At 34.0% G+C, this 17,382-nt stretch overlaps 1 protein-coding gene across 6 annotated transcripts in view; it reads left to right on the forward strand.

Moving 5' to 3' along the window:
* KIF2A (kinesin family member 2A) overlaps positions 1-17,382 on the forward strand; it is a 69,248-nt gene extending 51,866 nt beyond the window's left edge. For 4 of the 6 annotated variants that reach the window (XM_027604582.2, XM_027604583.2, XM_027604585.1 and 1 more), the window contains exons 10-21: positions 956-1,046; positions 1,175-1,238; positions 2,370-2,461; positions 2,811-2,953; positions 3,332-3,536; positions 4,448-4,558; positions 5,600-5,667; positions 8,986-9,099; positions 9,995-10,145; positions 12,003-12,104; positions 14,746-14,881; positions 17,035-17,382. In XM_027604582.2, coding sequence (XP_027460383.1) covers positions 956-1,046; positions 1,175-1,238; positions 2,370-2,461; positions 2,811-2,953; positions 3,332-3,536; positions 4,448-4,558; positions 5,600-5,667; positions 8,986-9,099; positions 9,995-10,145; positions 12,003-12,104; positions 14,746-14,881; positions 17,035-17,120 — 1,363 coding nt within the window. In that variant the 3' untranslated portion in view covers positions 17,121-17,382. The remainder of the gene's footprint in view (positions 1-955; positions 1,047-1,174; positions 1,239-2,369; positions 2,462-2,810; positions 2,954-3,331; positions 3,537-4,447; positions 4,559-5,599; positions 5,668-8,985; positions 9,100-9,994; positions 10,146-12,002; positions 12,105-14,745; positions 14,882-17,034) is intronic. The other 2 variants (XM_027604586.1, XM_027604587.1) reach the window with 1 other exon arrangement.

Here is a 17,382-nt window from a genome sequence, read left to right on the forward strand (position 1 = left end):
GGGAGAGGACCCATGAGAGACTATGGTCTCTGAGAAACAAACTGAGGGTTCTAGAGGGGAGGGGGTGGGGGCATGGGTTAGCCCAGTGATGGGTATTAAAGAGGGCACATACTGCATGGAGCACTGGGTGTTACACACAAACAATGAATCATGGAACACTACATCAAAAACTAATGATGTAATGTATGGTGATTAACATAACATAATAAAATTAAAAAATTAAAAAAAATTTGTTTCCCATTACAGTTTTTAGAGCTCTGCCCAGTGAAGTATTTCTTATCCCTCCTTTTAATTTTAACTCTAGAAGTGATTACAATAATAGATTTAAAAATAATAATAATTCAAGCCATAATATTTTTGCATCCTTCTCCTGAACTAAGACTATCAACTCCAAGCTCAGTGTCTTATAAGTATAATTTATATTTACTTAGCTATATTCACTTTTCTACTTGGGTAGATGGCCTTAAGATAATATTTTTATAGTTTTTTTTTTTCTCTTGAGATTATCACTCTTTTGATTTGATTTCTGTTAAACTTTTAATCCTGGTGGTGTGGGTTTTTTGGTTGGTTGTTTGGTTTTTTGCTTTTCATTGTATAAACCTTACTTTTGCCTAATATAATTTTTTGTTGTTATTTTTTAAAACTTTCATATTGTCTTCTACGTACACATGTCTTAGCTCAGTTACTTCCTTTTTCTTCTTTCTTTTTTTTGGTCCATTGTGACCATCATTTATTATGGAATTACTTGAAATTATGCTTTAAATAGCTTTAAGCAATTTTAGGATAAGATTTAAAAATTTTAACAAATCAGTGGGCTCAGTTGTAGTCTGACAGTTGAGCCCATTGATTTGTTAAAAATATTGGTATGAGTTTTGTTTATTAATAAGACTTGGTATTTTATTTACTTAATTTAAATATTGATGGCACATTCTGACTACTGCATTCTAATTTTAAGGTTTACAGCTAGACCACTAGTGGAAACTATATTTGAAAGGGGAATGGCTACATGCTTTGCTTATGGGCAGACTGGGAGTGGAAAAACTCATGTGAGTAATTCATTAGTTATATCCTCCTATACAGCTTGTTTATTTTCCTTATGGCTTAATTCTAAGACCTAAATTCTTAAGATTTATTCCTGAATAATATCTATTATTATTTCCTTTTTAACCTGTAGACTATGGGAGGTGACTTTTCTGGAAAGAACCAAGATTGTTCTAAAGGAATTTATGCATTAGCAGGTAACTTGTCTTTTTGTATATCATTTGTACTATTCTTGAATATTACTCAGGTGGCTTTGAAATAAAACTTGGAAATATTGTTCAGGACTTTCAGGGTAACCGTAAAGTTAAATTTGTATGTTATGTCAATTTTAGGTTGTTAGACCACTTGAAAAGAATCGTGAGATTAAGCTTTTGGGACAGGAATCTTGGTTATATTTGTGTCATTTTAATCTGGCATATTATTGGAGCTTAGTATTTGTCGTTGAATAGCTGTTGTGTGAAAAGCTTCTGTTTGGTGTGGTTATGGGAATAACCTTGCTATGACCGCCTGTAATTTTATGTTATTTATAAGAATAAGTTGGGGTGCCTGGGTGGCTCAGTCGTTAAGCGTCTGCCTTCGGCTCAGGTCATGATCCCGGGGGTCTTGGGATCGAGCCCCGCATCGGGCTCCCTGCTCAGTGGGAAGCCTGCTTCTCCCTCTCCCATCTCCCTGCTTGTGTTCCCTCTCTTACTGTGTCTCTCTCTGTCAAATGAATAAATAAAATCTTAAAAAAAAAAGTAGTAGCATTCTTTTATTGAATATGAAAGAGAGTGGCATCTATACTTGTGTAAAAAAAACTATTACTTTTTTTTTGTAAAATTAATGTTTACTTTAGTCTTCATTTTTTTTATTGACACTGTCATTCTAGGTAAAGATACACTGATTCCTCTAAATAGAGAACATTTGAATTGCTTTTTTTTTTTTAAGATTTTATTTATTTATTCATGAGAGACAGAGCGAGAGAGGCAGAGGGAGAAGCAGGCTCCTGGGATCCTGATCATGACCTGAGTTGAAGGCAGATGCTTAACTGCCTGAGCCACCCAGACACCCTGAATTGCTTTTTAAAGATAGTATTTGCAGGGTGCCTGGGTGGCTCAGTCATTTAAGCATCTGCTCAGGTCATGATCTCAGGGTGCTGGGATCAAGCCCCGCATCAGACTCCCTGCTCAGCAGGAAGTCTGCTTCTCCCTCTCTTTCTGCCCCTCTCCCCTGTTCATGCTCTCTCTCTCTCTCTCCCTCTCTCTCTCAAATTAAATAAAATCTTTTTTTTAAAAAAAGGTAGTATTTAAAAGTCTTAACACATTTTCTCCATATGAAATTCTTGACAGCTCGAGATGTCTTTTTAATGTTAAAGAAGCCAAACTATAAGAAGTTAGAACTTCAAGTATATGCAACCTTTTTTGAAATTTATAGTGGAAAGGTAAGTGGAAACTTAAAAAAAAAAACCCTGAGTTTTTGGGAGAGGGTGTTAAATTGTGGTTTAATATATGTATAACATAAAATTTAACATTTTACCCATTTTTTTGTGTACAAGTTCACTGGCATTAACTACATTCATGTTGTGCAGCCATTGCACCACATATTTTTATATGTATTAGAATATTATGTTAGTATTTTGTTGAGATTTTTAAAAATTCCCTTTGAAAGTCTCAGCTTCAGTATTGAGCATTATTCTAATTTTCTGAAATAATTTTCGGACTCCGATTCATTTTTGTAGAACTGAGTCTTTTCCTTTAAAGCTAGTTTTCTAATTATTTTTTTTTAAACAGGTGTTTGACTTGCTAAACAGGAAAACAAAATTAAGAGTGCTAGAAGATGGAAAACAGCAGGTTCAAGTGGTGGGATTACAGGAACGGGAGGTCAAATGTGTTGAAGATGTACTGAAACTCATTGACATAGGTAACAGTTGCAGGTAAATTTCATTTTAACTAAGAAAGAGAAAATTAATTTCTTAATCAGTTTTAGATAATTTGGGTATCTAAACAAAGCAAAGGTGTTATTTAATGCATCTTGATAGTAAAAATTTGTTCATAAAAACATTTACTGTTACATATAACTTTGAGTGATATCTACTATATTGATAATCATACTACAAATATACTAGAAGTATGCCAGATTAAAGTGTATGAATCTGGCTATGTTGAAGTGTTTTAAGTTAGATTGTCCCTTTTGTATTTAAATGATGAAAGCTCGATAGTTTTTTGTGGGTTCTTTGATGAAATACTGTGGTTTACAACATAAAAAAACTGAAGTTTTTTTGGTATCTAAAATAACCTTAATCACATTGTAGAACATCCGGTCAAACATCTGCAAATGCACATTCATCTCGGAGCCATGCGGTGTTTCAGATTATTCTTAGAAGGAAAGGAAAACTACATGGCAAATTTTCTCTCATTGATTTGGCTGGAAATGAACGAGGAGCTGATACTTCCAGTGCAGACAGGCAAACCAGGCTTGAAGGTGCTGAAATTAATAAAAGCCTTTTAGCACTCAAGGTAAATAACATGTATTTAATTGTGAAAAATCTTTTGCTTTTGACTTTAATTTTGTTTAGAGTAGCTACAAAATCATAGTACATGTAACATTTAGTAAGGAAGAGAGGTTATTAAAATTTATTTATGTTTACAGTTATTGATTTATATTATACCCAGGAACTTTCTTCACACATACTCATTTTTTTTTAGAGTGAATAAAGGATCTAAGATTCCACAGGGCTTTAATTAGTCATATTATCTTAGAGGAAGGCAAGGAACCACAAAACTCAGCTAGGAAATACTGTCTCAGAAAAATGTAGAATGACGAATATTCTATCCCTTCCTTGAATAGAAAAAGGATTGGGGGCGCCTGGGTGGCTCAGTTAGTTAAGCGTCTGCCTTCAGCACAGGTCATGATCTTTGGTGGTCCTGGGATCGGGTCCTGGGATGGAGTCCCACATCAGGCTCCCTGCTCAGGGGGGGAGTCTGCTTCTCCCTCTCTCCCCACCTTGCTTGTGCTCTCTCCCTCTCTCTCTCTCAAATAAGTAAATAAAATGTTTTAAAAAAAAAAAAAAAAGGAAAGGAAGGATTGGCAAGACTACAAGAAAACATTCTGTGTTTTTTCTTTTGTCATGCCACTTTCAAAGTTTAGCCTTATATCCTTCTATCTATTACTTCTAAATACTAGTCAGAGCCTCCAGAAGAATCTTTTGGAATAATAAGTACTTTGTTGTTGTTGTTACTGTTTTTAATTTCATTTTCTTAGGCTTTATGAGACCATCTTTAGTATGCTCTAAACCTGTTAGTAGGATTTCCAGAGCCAATCAGATCTTAAATGTTAAGAGTTATAATGAAAGGTCTTTTAAATATATTAATTAAGATTACTCTATATAAGGACCCTAATCTGTGAAACTTGCTTTCTTAATTTTCAGGAGTGCATCAGAGCCTTAGGTAGAAATAAACCTCATACTCCTTTCAGAGCAAGTAAGCTCACTCAGGTGTTAAGAGATTCATTCATAGGTGAAAATTCTCGTACCTGCATGGTAAGTTTATGTTTGTTTATTTGTTTTGTTTTAACCCTGAATAATGAATAACTCACAATATCTATGGAAAGATTATAATGCACATTAATAACAATCATTTAAATCCTTCTATTGTGAGAGATACAGTGATACTTAAGATGTGGTCCCTGCCAGTCTGATAGAGAGGATTATATTGCAGTTATAATGCATTCTACTAATTCCAACATCTCTGAGTCTTCTTGAGGTTGGTCTTCATTGATTTTTATTTTACTTGCATATGGTTCACACTTTTCTTTTTCTTAGTATGTCTAGTAAAATTGGTTTATATAATTTTTATTATGAATAAATACTTATATAGACACTCTGGATTGTCTTATGTTCTAAAGATTATTGATTTTTTGTTGTTGTTTTAGCAAGAAGTGAACTTAACTTATTTCAGACTCTTGTCTCCCTTGCTTTGGGCAGCAGCTGAAATTGAAAACTGTTCTTTTAGACTTAGCTATGTTACTTGGAGTAAGCCTTATGTATGCCCGGTTCAGGAGTCAGCCAGAGATTTGGGCAGTTTATATGTACAATTTTTGGTTGCCAAGATTACCTTCCTCCATGATTATCTTTTCTGGGACAAACCTTACTTTCTAGCTGCTTTAGTTTCTACCTTCAAATTCTGTCCTTTAGTTTAACCAGTGAAATTCCAGTTTTCTAATGAAGTTTTATTTGGCCTGTGTGACAGCAGCGGGGCTTGCCCTTAAGCAAAAAAACTGTTGGGTGGGGAGGGGGTAGTGGGAACACTCAGTGCTATTTCCTCCTAGGTGTTGACCTCCATTTTCTGTCTGATTTAAATCATTTTCTGGTGCTTTCAGAGAGTTGTTTATATTTTATGTGGCTTATAGTTATTATCTGATTGTGGGTGTGATATAGCAAATTATCTTGGAGTTTAGATATCACAAATTAATGTTAATTTTAAATAACTATTTTAAGATTAGATCTTAATGGGCAATATGTTGATAAGACTGTCTTCATCATTTATAACATTTTCTTTACCTTTGCATTTTTCTCCCTTAGATTGCCACAATCTCTCCAGGAATGGCATCCTGTGAAAATACTCTTAATACATTAAGATATGCAAATAGGTATGCCAAATAGTTACTCGGTTTGAAATTTGAGGGGAGTAGAGCAGTATTTAATTTGACTTAATATCTGATAGGATAACTTTTATTATTTTTTTTCAATTTTAAAAAAATTTTTGCATGTTATTCATTAAGATGATATATAGAGTCATTTGGTCAAGTTTTGAAAATATATGGAAATGTTTTGGGTAATTTGGAAAGAGATTTAGATCTTTAGTAGAATTGGTCTTTCTATCCTAGAACACGATTACATTTTTCTGTTTCACCAAGTTATATTTCATATTTTTTTACTACATTTAAATCATGTAAATTTTTCCTATTATATTAAGAGTCTAAGTGAGTATAAAGGGACCAGTCTGTATTTTTTAAATTGTTTTATGTATTTTCTAAAAATTATTTCTGATAATACTAAATGCCATGTGTGGGAAATCTGGGGTTTGAATAAGTAATGATAGCACATTTTTTTCTGGTGTTCTATATGAGTTACATTTTATTATTCATTGTCACTAGTGTTATAGAATTTAATGGACAATGATGTTATTACAAATGAAAGGACAAAAAGCATTATAAACTTAAAATAATTTATTCCTTATAGTCATGAAATCCCCTTGGAACTTTGGATTGTGATAGACAGATTTATATTTGTTCCATAAATTGTTCCTGTTGCTCTTGTTTTGAAAAAATGATTTTGTAGTTTTCAGTTTCTCTTATCACATATTACATTTGTGATTTTAATTGTTAGAGATCAAATTCCTCTTTTTTTTAAAAAACATTTGATTTTTATTTATTTGACGGAGAGAGAGACAGCGAGAAAGGGAACACAAGCAGGGGGAGTGGGAGAGGGGGAAGCAGGCTTCCCGCTGAGCAGAGAGCCCGATGCGGGGCTCAATCCCAAGACCCTGGGATCATGACCTGAGCCGAAGGCAGACGCTTAACGACTGAGCCACCCAGGCGCCCCTCAAATTCCTCTTTGTATAACATTTCTACTGTGGACATTCCCTTAATTTTGCCGAATACAAGTATTTGTCCTATTTATTTTAATTGCTATGGAAATTTTATTTTTAATCTTTTTTTATAAAACAGGAATACATATGTATACAGAGAAGTACTGAAAACATAGGTGAATAATCTAATAAATGTTTATATAGTGTAAATTCCTATCATCAGATTGGGAAATAGAACGTTTCTGCCTCTCTCGAAAGCTCCCCATATGTTCCCTCCTGATTACAAATCCTGAATAACGTGTCCAAATCCATTACTCTCTCCCCCAGGGTAGACATTGCCTTGACTTCTGTGGCATAATTTTCTTGGTTTTCTCCTTCTTTTTAAAAATAGTTTTACCACCTATGAATGTATCCCTGAACAACATAGGTGGCTGTATTTGAACTTTACATAAATGGGGTCATACTCTTTTTTTCTTTTGTGATTTGATTTGTTTCAACTGAAGAGATTTTTTAAAATGATAGTAAAAACTGTTGGAAAGTATAAGCCTATTGACATTTTGCAAAAAGATATTAAAATAACTTCTTTAAAAATATAATGGAACTTTATTTCTAAATTTAATCCTTTTTAAACTTTGAATTATGGGCTCTGAGCTGCAAATGTTTATGGTACTTTTAATTCATTTTTATAATGAACATTTTTGGTATTTGGGGTTTTTATCATTAAAGTGCTTCTTCAGATTGTTCATGGGAGAGATGAGCAACAGCCTAGCATAACAGAATATTGCCATGTTATAGAATTAAAACAGACAAGACCCCTCCATGTCTTCAGACTTGTAACTGCAAAGGAATCTCCCTAATGTGAAAATGCTGTATCTGGCTGTTCCTCTAGTTTATTTAGGTCCAAGTAAATGTTTTAATTTATTATCATGTAATGTAATTCATCTGCAACATGACTAACCATCTGGGACAAATAATTCTGTCTTTTCTTTCCAAATCTCTAGGAATAAAGATTTTCAACCTCCCTTGATAGCTCATTTGAGGAATATAATTCGTGCATATACTATTTACTGTTTTAATTGGACAAAAGCCCTTGGAATAGAGGAAAATATTAGCCTATTAGGGGCGGATAGGTTATCTAAATTAGGAGATTCTGATAGAATCCTAAATGGAGTTGGAATAAAAAGAATCACGTCAGTGTTAGAAATTTAGATTCTGTCAGTCTGTGTGGTAAATAAGCTTTCCAAAGTTGACTGTAAAGGATGAAGGGCGGCTGAATCTAGGATTGAACCTGGGACAGCAGGCATTACCAATAGGTCAAAGAAAGAGTGTAAGTAGAAGAAATAAATTAGTTTGATCTACATGAAATTATCAGTTTGATCTGTATGACTGTCTATGACCCAACAAAACAGTAATTTCATTTAGATCAAATCTAAAAGAAGTAATGAGAAAAAGATGGTCAGTATATTGGATGCTTAAGTAACATAATGTTTGTACTCAAAGCTAGTTTTGAACCTCACACCACATTCTCACTGAATGACATTGGGTAAGATACTTTATTGCTCTGAACCAATTTCTCATCTGTAAAGTGGCAAAAAATAATATCACAGGATTGTTGTATATAATATAATGCCTAAAATTTACAATCATAATACCTAACATGTAGAAGTACATAATAAATACAGCTTACTGTTATGAAATGGGATGACCCCAAGAGGAACGTAGGGAATCACAAAGATGGTGTCAGAAAAGCCATAGTTTGGTTAAATATAAATATCAGAGACATTACCAAAAGCAATTTAAATTCCATTGCTAAAGGGCTTTTCTTAACCAGGGTTCTTCATCTGAACCAAACACAGAAAACTATTTGAGGAACTGCTTTCTCATTTTGTACCGTGGATGGAACCATTCTAGACGCATAGGAAAGAAATTAATTCATTACAAACAGTGGATGCCATAAGGACTTAATACTCTTGTGTTCTGTTTTAAAAGACTGCAAGAGTATTGAGGGCTCATTGATGCTAATAAAATATTTGCAGTATTGACTGCACAAGGAAATTTGATTACTTATCATGTAGCTGTAAAGGGGCATTTGAAAGTTAGGGGATGGTCTGGTTAAACTTTTAGGAAGGATCATGAGAAAAGGGGAAAGTATACCAGAAAGGAAGGACTATGGACTAAGGAATCGATAGGACGGAAAAATTCGAAAACTTCTTAAAATTGATTATTTTTAAAGTACTCTAAATACAGTAAGTCACAACAATGTTGATACCTTTTTTAAAAAAAATTTTAAACTGAATATGAAATAAAAACTTGAAATGTGCATTGCTGTCTTTACAAGAGCATTTTCTCTTAATTTGTTGCTGTTTTGGTGCTGCAGAGTAAAGGAGTTTGGAATTAGTCCATCAGACATTCCCTTCTCACAGGGTAGTGGCAGTCGCCCTGATCTCTCTCCTTCTTATGAGTATGACGACTTTTCTCCTTCGATTACCAGGTCTACTTCCTTCTATGCATAAGATGTTTATTTTCATAGTTTCTTTTGAATTGTGTTACATATAAATACTTCCTTTATACTTTTGTTCTGAGCCATTTTATTTTTCATTTTCATTTCATTTGGCAGGTGATGATTGTACTGCATGATCTTCATTTTTGTGTACTTTATTAATTTATTTGCTTTAAAATGTTGATTTAGAATTCAAGCTTCCTGTTTCCCCTCATATTTTTAAGGATGATGTCATCTTTGCATATTTATGGTTGAAAGGTAAACGGTCTTGTTTAAAATGAGAAGTTTACCGTTATTCTTATGTTCTTACAAATTTCCTTGTTTGCAAGGAAATAACAAAGATCCTCTTGATTTAGAACATGTACCCTCCCACTGTGTAATCTGAAGTATAATAGTTAAACATTTTTTAAATGATAGAACTTTGTAACTTATAATCTTCATATATTAGAAATATGATTATTTCACATGTAGCTATTTTAATATAGAGCATTATAACAACTAAAAATCTACAAAGTATATGCAGTTCTCTGATTTTGGCAATAATCATTTATTGATCCAACTGCTGTTGTTAGCATTTTTCTGTTTATATAATTGCAAAAATAGTTTGTTTTTACTTTGAAATACTGAATCTACATACTTTTGCTAATTGTTATTATGCACAATAATTATCTTTGAAATAATTGTACAGTTACCTCAGTAAATTCTGAAAGTTCAACAGCCAAATATCCCTTTAGTCTTTACGCAGATTTCAGATAAACTTGATCTGGAAAGCTGACATCATCAGTCTTAATATGTTAATTGAATTGCCTTTTTATTGAATAGGATGGTAGTTTCTTGTTCCTCTGCATGTGTTTGTTAATTTTAGGTACCTCTTATGTATTTATAGGGTGAAAGAATTGACTGTGGATCCAACTGCTGCTGGTGATGTCCGTCCGATCATGCACCACCCACCAAATCAAATTGATGACTTAGAGGCACAGTGGGGTGTGGGGAGTTCCCCTCAGAGAGATGATCTGAAACTTCTTTGTGAACAAAACGTGAGTGACAATATAGTTATAATGACCTGATTTTAGTTCAGTTCATCAGTAGCAGAACTTAATGATTGAAAACTACCATCTACACCAGGGGTCAGCCGACTACAGCCTATGAGCCAACCATCTGTTTTTATACTGATTTTCTAAAAGGTGAGGGAATTTGAGGTTCCTGGTTTAAAAGAAGAGTTCTAAACTTAGAACCATGGAAAATAAAAAAGTGAAAATGAGATCCCGGTCTTAGTCTATCTCCTATCCAAAAGTTTTGAAGGATGATATAGTTGCTTTTTGAATTCTTGAAACAAACCATGCACTGTACCTAGGTATGGTGCCTCTTAAGGATTTGGAAAACGAAAACAGGATAGGCCTCCTCTATAGCAGATCTTTTCCGTTTTATTCTTCTATCTGCCGGGTTGGGTCTTTGTAGAACTTTAATTTGGAGAGGTTGGCTAGGACCGATGCAGAGACTTAAAGTGTAACATCGTGAGTTCTTGCAGCCTCCTCCATATTTGAGAGTATGTGGGTTTCCCTGAATTTTTCTACTCCCAGGAACTATCCTGAGGTGGTTCATCCTTAGCTTTTAGTTAAGTTTACTGGTGCATGTGTACCTTTTCTTACTGTTATATTAAAGTTTTAACAAGGTAAATTAGAATGGGTTAGTGTCTAAGACATGTCCTACAGATAAAACCAACACAAGTACACAAAGTAGAAGGTAATAAAGAACATTAGCATTCCAGAAGTAGTTGTATAGACAAAAAAAGTATTCTAAGTAGACCACACGGAAGTGATAGGAACTTTCATAATATCTTAAAACAAAGGAAAGAGGACGTTCTGAGCTTGACAGGGAGGTGGGCAGATAAAATGAATAAAGTTGGTTGAGTGTGTTTATTGTATGATATATTGTATGCCTCCATGTCTTGAGAAAAACAGATGCTTGTTTCCCAAAGAAAAGTTAGAAAGTTCTTTGGCCAACTTGATTATATATATAAACTTTTAGGGATGGTAGCATACTGATTGAAATCAAATGTCTACTTATACTATTTAACCAAAATCTGTACATACATATAGAATTGTGTATCTTGTTTGAAAAACATTGCTTTTTTACTTACATTTTATAAATCAATTTTAAGTAAACCTCATCTTAACTAAAGCCACATTTTGAGGAAATAAATCATTAGACTTTGGGGTTGGGAAAGAAGCTCAAAAAAGAAAGCAAGGCTAGAGAAATTTTCACTTGATGTAGGACTAAGAATATGTTATATTTATGTCTGTGGGTTTTTTGTTGATGAGGTAAAGTTATCAATTGTCAATTAAGATTTCTGTAAAAACTGGCAAACATACTATATGGTGTAATTCAGAAATTAAGGCTTAGTAAGAGTTGACACCTTCAGAACACTAATTTGATAGTCACAGTCATAAAAGATATCTTGAAATCTCTTTTCTGATAAAAGATATTTAAGACGTATATATGATATGGCTTAAATTATTAGTGAAAAGTAAACAATACTGAGGAAATATTTTAGCGTATTTACAGCCTGTATTAAATGTATTTTTGAAAAGTTGCATTATTCCAAAAGAGATTGCCTTTTTAGGGTAATTCTGCAGTAAAGCCTGGACTAAGTAAAAACTACTCCTTACTGATATGCTTAAATTTGGGCTGTCTTCATGAGTGTTACATCAAATACTTTTGACCCATAAAAAGAAGTTGTGGCTTCGCCTTTTATATTATATTTTAGTAGTCTTTATCTTGCAAACTTCCTCATTTTCTAAATGACATTTTTATAAATGATGTGGAAAAACTTTTGTGTAACATTTAAAATGTAAACTTTATGTCCTAATTTTTTAAACTATGTTCATCTTAAGGAAGAAGAAGTTTCTCCCCAATTGTTTACTTTTCATGAAGCTGTCTCACAAATGGTAGAAATGGAAGAACAAGTTGTAGAAGATCACAGGGCAGTGTTCCAGGTAAAGTAAGACAGGACCTTTCATCAAAATATTTCTGTTAGAAAATTAAGAACTTTCATAATACTTTGAATATTATTCTAATGTAAAAAATTACCGCTGTGTGTATTGTATATGTGTGTTTGTAGGGTAGGGTATGTGTATGGGATATTTTGAACAGAAAATGAAGGGTGGTTACAAACAATGTTTCTTTTGTGCTATGATGAAAAGATCTAGTTCATTTACTACTGTTCTGCTTTATTTGCTTTTGTTAGTTGTCCATTTTTAGAGAAGGGTTGAACTTCTGCCCTCCACCACCTCTTTCTCCATGTTAGGCCAGTTTATTTGACATCAGTAAGAAAAACTTCAAAGGATTATCAGAACAGTTGAGGAAGGATCTTTCTTTGCAGAGGTGGAAGATTACTTTAGGAAAGGGAAGGTTATTACAGTGACAGATGAGTGAGGGGTGTTAAATCCCTGCCTGTTGCTGTAACTCGTGACATACTCATCCCATTGTACGTTCAGCCTATTAAAAGCACTGTATGATTTACTGTATGATTTCCCTCACCTACCCCCTTTCTAACAAGAAAATATCCTGGAGAGGGGCGCCTGGGTGGCTCAGTTGGTTAAGCAACTGCCTTCGGCTCAGGTCATGATCCTGGAGTCCCAAAATCAAGTCTCACATCGGGCTCCCTGCTCAGCAGGGAGTCTGCTTCTCCCTCTGACCCTCTTCCCTCTCATGCTCTCTGTCTCTCATTCTCTCTTTCTCAAATAAATAAATAAAATCTTTAAAAAAAAAAAAAGAAAATATCCTGGAGAGTGATACTTACGAGGAAGTGAAGGTAACATTTAGACATCATTATGGAGACTATAAATATGTTCTGAGAAAAAGGTGAACAATAGCTCAGTCTTTCTGTTGACCTGTGTGCCTTCTCTGATGTTTGAGAAATATTTATTTGTAAACAAATATTAAAATGACTCAGCTGTAGGCCATTTAAACACCTGGATAAAAGGCTCAAAAATGTAAGAGAACTATTTATTTTATAAGTTGAGAATAGGATATACCCTCATTAAAACTGTTACAGTTTTGGGATGCCTGGGTGGCTCAGTTGGTTAAGCGTCTGCCTTCAGCTCAGGTCATGATCTCAGGGTTCTGGGATCAAGTCCCATGTCGGGCTCCTTGCTCAGTGGAGCCTGCTTCTCCCTCTGCCTGCTGCTCCCCGTGCTTGTTCTCTCTCTATCTCTCTGACAAATAAATAAATAAATAAAATCTTTAAAAAAAAAGGAAAACTGTTACAGTTTTAGTCAAACCCTTATTATGAGAATATATTTAGAGGCCTGGGTGTTTAGATTAAATCAAGACAGGACACTTGTAATTTAAGTTGTCTTAAATTGTCTCTGTCCTTTTGGAGCAAGGTGTTTGTCGTATAAAGACTATCATTTCCCGCTCTGTCATTTTATGATGAAATCTAAAAGGTCTTTGTTTTTTTGTCAGAACTGGTTATTTTTCAGTTTCAATCCAGTATTCTTTTTATAATTTGATTTATTGTTCCTCTGTACTGTGATCTGCCATTTCTCAAAATAGGGTTTTGTTTTAAAAGATTAAGTGGATAGCTAAAGACAAAAAATACTGGGGTATGTATATGTATTTTAATTGATATATATATATGTAATTTTATAATAGACATCTATAGCTAATATCTATTGCTAATTCAGCCTGTTAATACATAGTATAGTTATAATTAGTCTGGGCGCCTTGGTGGCTCAGTTGGTTAAGCGCCTGCCTTCGGCTCAGGTCATGGTCCCCGGGTCCTGGGATCGAGCTCCACGTTGGGCTCTCTGCTCAGCAGGGAGTCAGCTTCTCCCTTTCCCTCTGCCCCCCCACTCATGTTCTCTCTCTACCTCAAATAAATAAAATCTTAAAAAAAAATTAGCTATTAAATTGTAATGAAAGCTAGAAAAACCTAACCAAAACCTCTTTAATTCAGAATGATCAGAACTTATTCATGATCTGTGTGATTCATGACATTGCTAGGAAATGAAACTTATAAATTCCACATTATCTAAAATCACTTAAGAATGGTTTCCTTTAAAACATTTATGAATAGTAAGTAGCTACTATTTAGTGATATGTTTGACTCGTCTAAAATTGACTATCCATTGGTCTCTTACAGTTAAGATAATTTCGAAGACCTGGTGTTTAGAATTTAGGGTTAACCTTTGACCCAACTACTGTGAGGCCCCAAATGGATTTGTAAATTCTACATGATTTGCAAGTTCTGGGCTACCACAAACCTCAATAGATTGCTCAGTAGCTTTATTATACCATTCTTCCCCAACTTTAGGTGTAGCTACTTAAGTTTTGAGAATTACTGTGCTCACTGATTAGTACGTGTTTGATTCATTTCCTTCCCCAAGCCCTTACCCAGGGTAAAGGAAAAGTAGAAAAATGAAGTTACCTTGCTTGGCTTATCATATTTGTGTTTGTGTTAGAATTTAAGGAAATATTTCTTAATTTTACTTTCTAAATAAAGATGTTTTATACTTATTAATATTTTAGAGAATACCATCTTAAGTATGCTTGAATATATTTAACATACATGAAATTTGTAAATTGGTTTCTTACAAAGAGGCTTATTGGATTGTTGAACTTTTGTCCTTTTAGGAATCTATTCGATGGTTAGAAGATGAAAAGGCTCTCCTAGAGATGACTGAAGAAGTAGACTATGATGTAGATTCATATGCTACTCAACTTGAAGCTATTCTTGAGCAAAAAATAGACATTTTAACTGAGCTGCGGGGTAATTCCTTTTTCATTTTAGTGCTTGAAATCTTCATCTTCGTATGTAATTGGTGGCAGGATTTCATACTGCAAGAGGATATCCGAAATAAAAATTATGGGCACCATTTAATACATTTCCAGAAGTATAAAGATAGACTAGTCATTTTGTTTTTTGTAAAAAAGAAACATGGAGTATCCTTTCAAGTGCTCTTTAGTTGTCTTTTTCTTTAAGGCATTTGAAAAGATAAAAACATCTTATGATTAAAGAGGGAAAATGGATTTTAACAAATTTGTAAGTTTTATACACTCATTCAGATTTTTAGTTTGATAGGTCAGTGCTTGTCAGAATTATTTTGCTTAGATTAGGTCTATTCAGGACCATGCCTTCTGTAGCCTCCTATCTGCACCTGTGTCATGTCTTTCCTTTGAAGACTTGTTTTTAAAAAATCAAGGGGAAGGTTTCAAGACCTTGAACAACTCAAGACCTTTCAACAATTATTCTTCCTACTTTGCAAATGGAGGGAAGCATGTGACTTACCCACATGCCATGTCTTTTTGGCTTTTTAAGTAGCTTATCTGTGTCGCTTCACATTCACATTTATTGTATGTACTTGTTTCTGAGGCATTGGCAAACTAGTTGTCTCCATTTATATGTGAATGGACATCTGTGTATGTGTACATGAAATGCAATGTGAAACCAGATTGAAATTGCTAGTTCTTAGCACCAGACTGGCTAATTTTTAAACTAGGTCCTTTGTGAATGGTTATTTGAAATCATATCGTATAGAGAGCCAGCAACGACTGTTTGCCCAATTCAGAATTGTTGGTACAAGTGCAGTTTCTAGAACTTACTTTCGTTTTTCATATTCTTCATATTCAAGCCTTGATTTAAAGTGTTTTGACCATTGTTCTTATCTGTCAGAACTCACAGGCAGCTTTTCTGTATGTATTTTACTCAGATCATAATGAACTATAATTTTTTTCTTTGTAATATGTGGCATTCAACTTAGTTGTTATCAAGTGTATCCATAACTTTGAAGAAATTACTTACTGTCTAGCTATTGTATTTTTTTAGGAAAAAAATTTTTTACTATCCAGAGATAATTTTGGTATTAACATAAGTTTGAGAGTTTTTATCTTATATTAACAGGTATGAGATCCAGAGATCCTTAAATTTCTGAATTTCAGAAGTTAATTTTTTAAATATCATTGTTCTTTGGAAGAGGGGAAAGAAATTGAGATTCAAACTGATAATCTTTTCTTTTCTCCTTTGCACCATTAATACATTTTAAGTTGTGTAATTGTTGAGGGTGCTGTCCTGTGCATTGTGCATTGCTTATCAGCATCCTTGGTCTCTATTGACTAGATGACAGTGGCCGCTAACCCAGTTGTGACAGTCAAAAAATATCTAGATACTATCAGATGTCAGGGGGGGTGGTGGGGGAACATAACCTGTGGTTAAGAACCACTGTTATAAAAGGAGATGAGATATTTCTCATCTTCACAACTGACTTATTTGCCTCTTTCAATTTATTTACCTAGTTCTTATTCTTATGGGACTCTGAATTAATACATAATAGTAGGAATTGTAAGACCAAGAAATATATTATCCTATAATCCCCCTTCGCCATTCCCTTTTACAATCCCTGATAAGGACAAAATGACATTTCTTTTTAAAAAGTCAAACATCTTTGAAATTTCATAGCTTAAAAAGGTAAAATAGGCATCAGGAGTAGAAATTTCTTAATATTGAGGGAAGAAATGTCTACTTTACAGTTTAATAAGATTCGGAGGGGCTTAGAGATTCCTTAAAAAAAAAGACTCACAGTGTTTTTTGGACATGACTGTACACATTTAACACACGTAGATAGCCTGTCTGTACTCTAAAAGGAATTCAAATAAACTAAAATTCAACACTGTAAAATGTGCCAAACAGAACAGAAACCTGTTGAAGATATAGAAGAAAGTTATTTTCATGAATCCTTAAATAATGAAACTTGCTATAATTGAGTATTGTGTTTAGTTCTGAGTTTCTGGACAACAGAGAACAAAAGGAAAAGTCCTGAGTGAATGCTATAAAGTAAGGCAGCTGACTAGATAGGACCCATGAAGTTGTATACTGTATTGCATGCAATGCAGTACTTATTCTCTTGTTCTTTTCTTTTTTCCAAGATAAAGTGAAATCTTTTCGTGCAGCTCTACAAGAAGAAGAACAGGCCAGCAAGCAAATCAACCCGAAGAGACCCCGTGCCCTTTAAATCAGCATTTGCTGCTAAAGGATCCCCAGAACCCACACTGCTGTAACATACAATGGTTCAGCTGTAAGGGCCATTTGAAAGTTTGAAATTTTAAGTGTCTGTGGAAAATGTCTTGTCCCTTCACCTGAATGACATTTCAATTTTGTGAAACACTCCTTTGTCTACAAAATGCTTCTAGTCGAGGAGGCACAACCAAGATTTGGGAATAGTGAAGCATTTTGTTTCATTTACCCAGATAGTGATTTACTTTTGGAGATCCTTG

Source organism: Zalophus californianus, chromosome 5, assembly GCF_009762305.2.
Source record: "Zalophus californianus isolate mZalCal1 chromosome 5, mZalCal1.pri.v2, whole genome shotgun sequence".
In the NCBI taxonomy this organism is placed as follows: Eukaryota; Metazoa; Chordata; class Mammalia; order Carnivora; family Otariidae; genus Zalophus; species Zalophus californianus.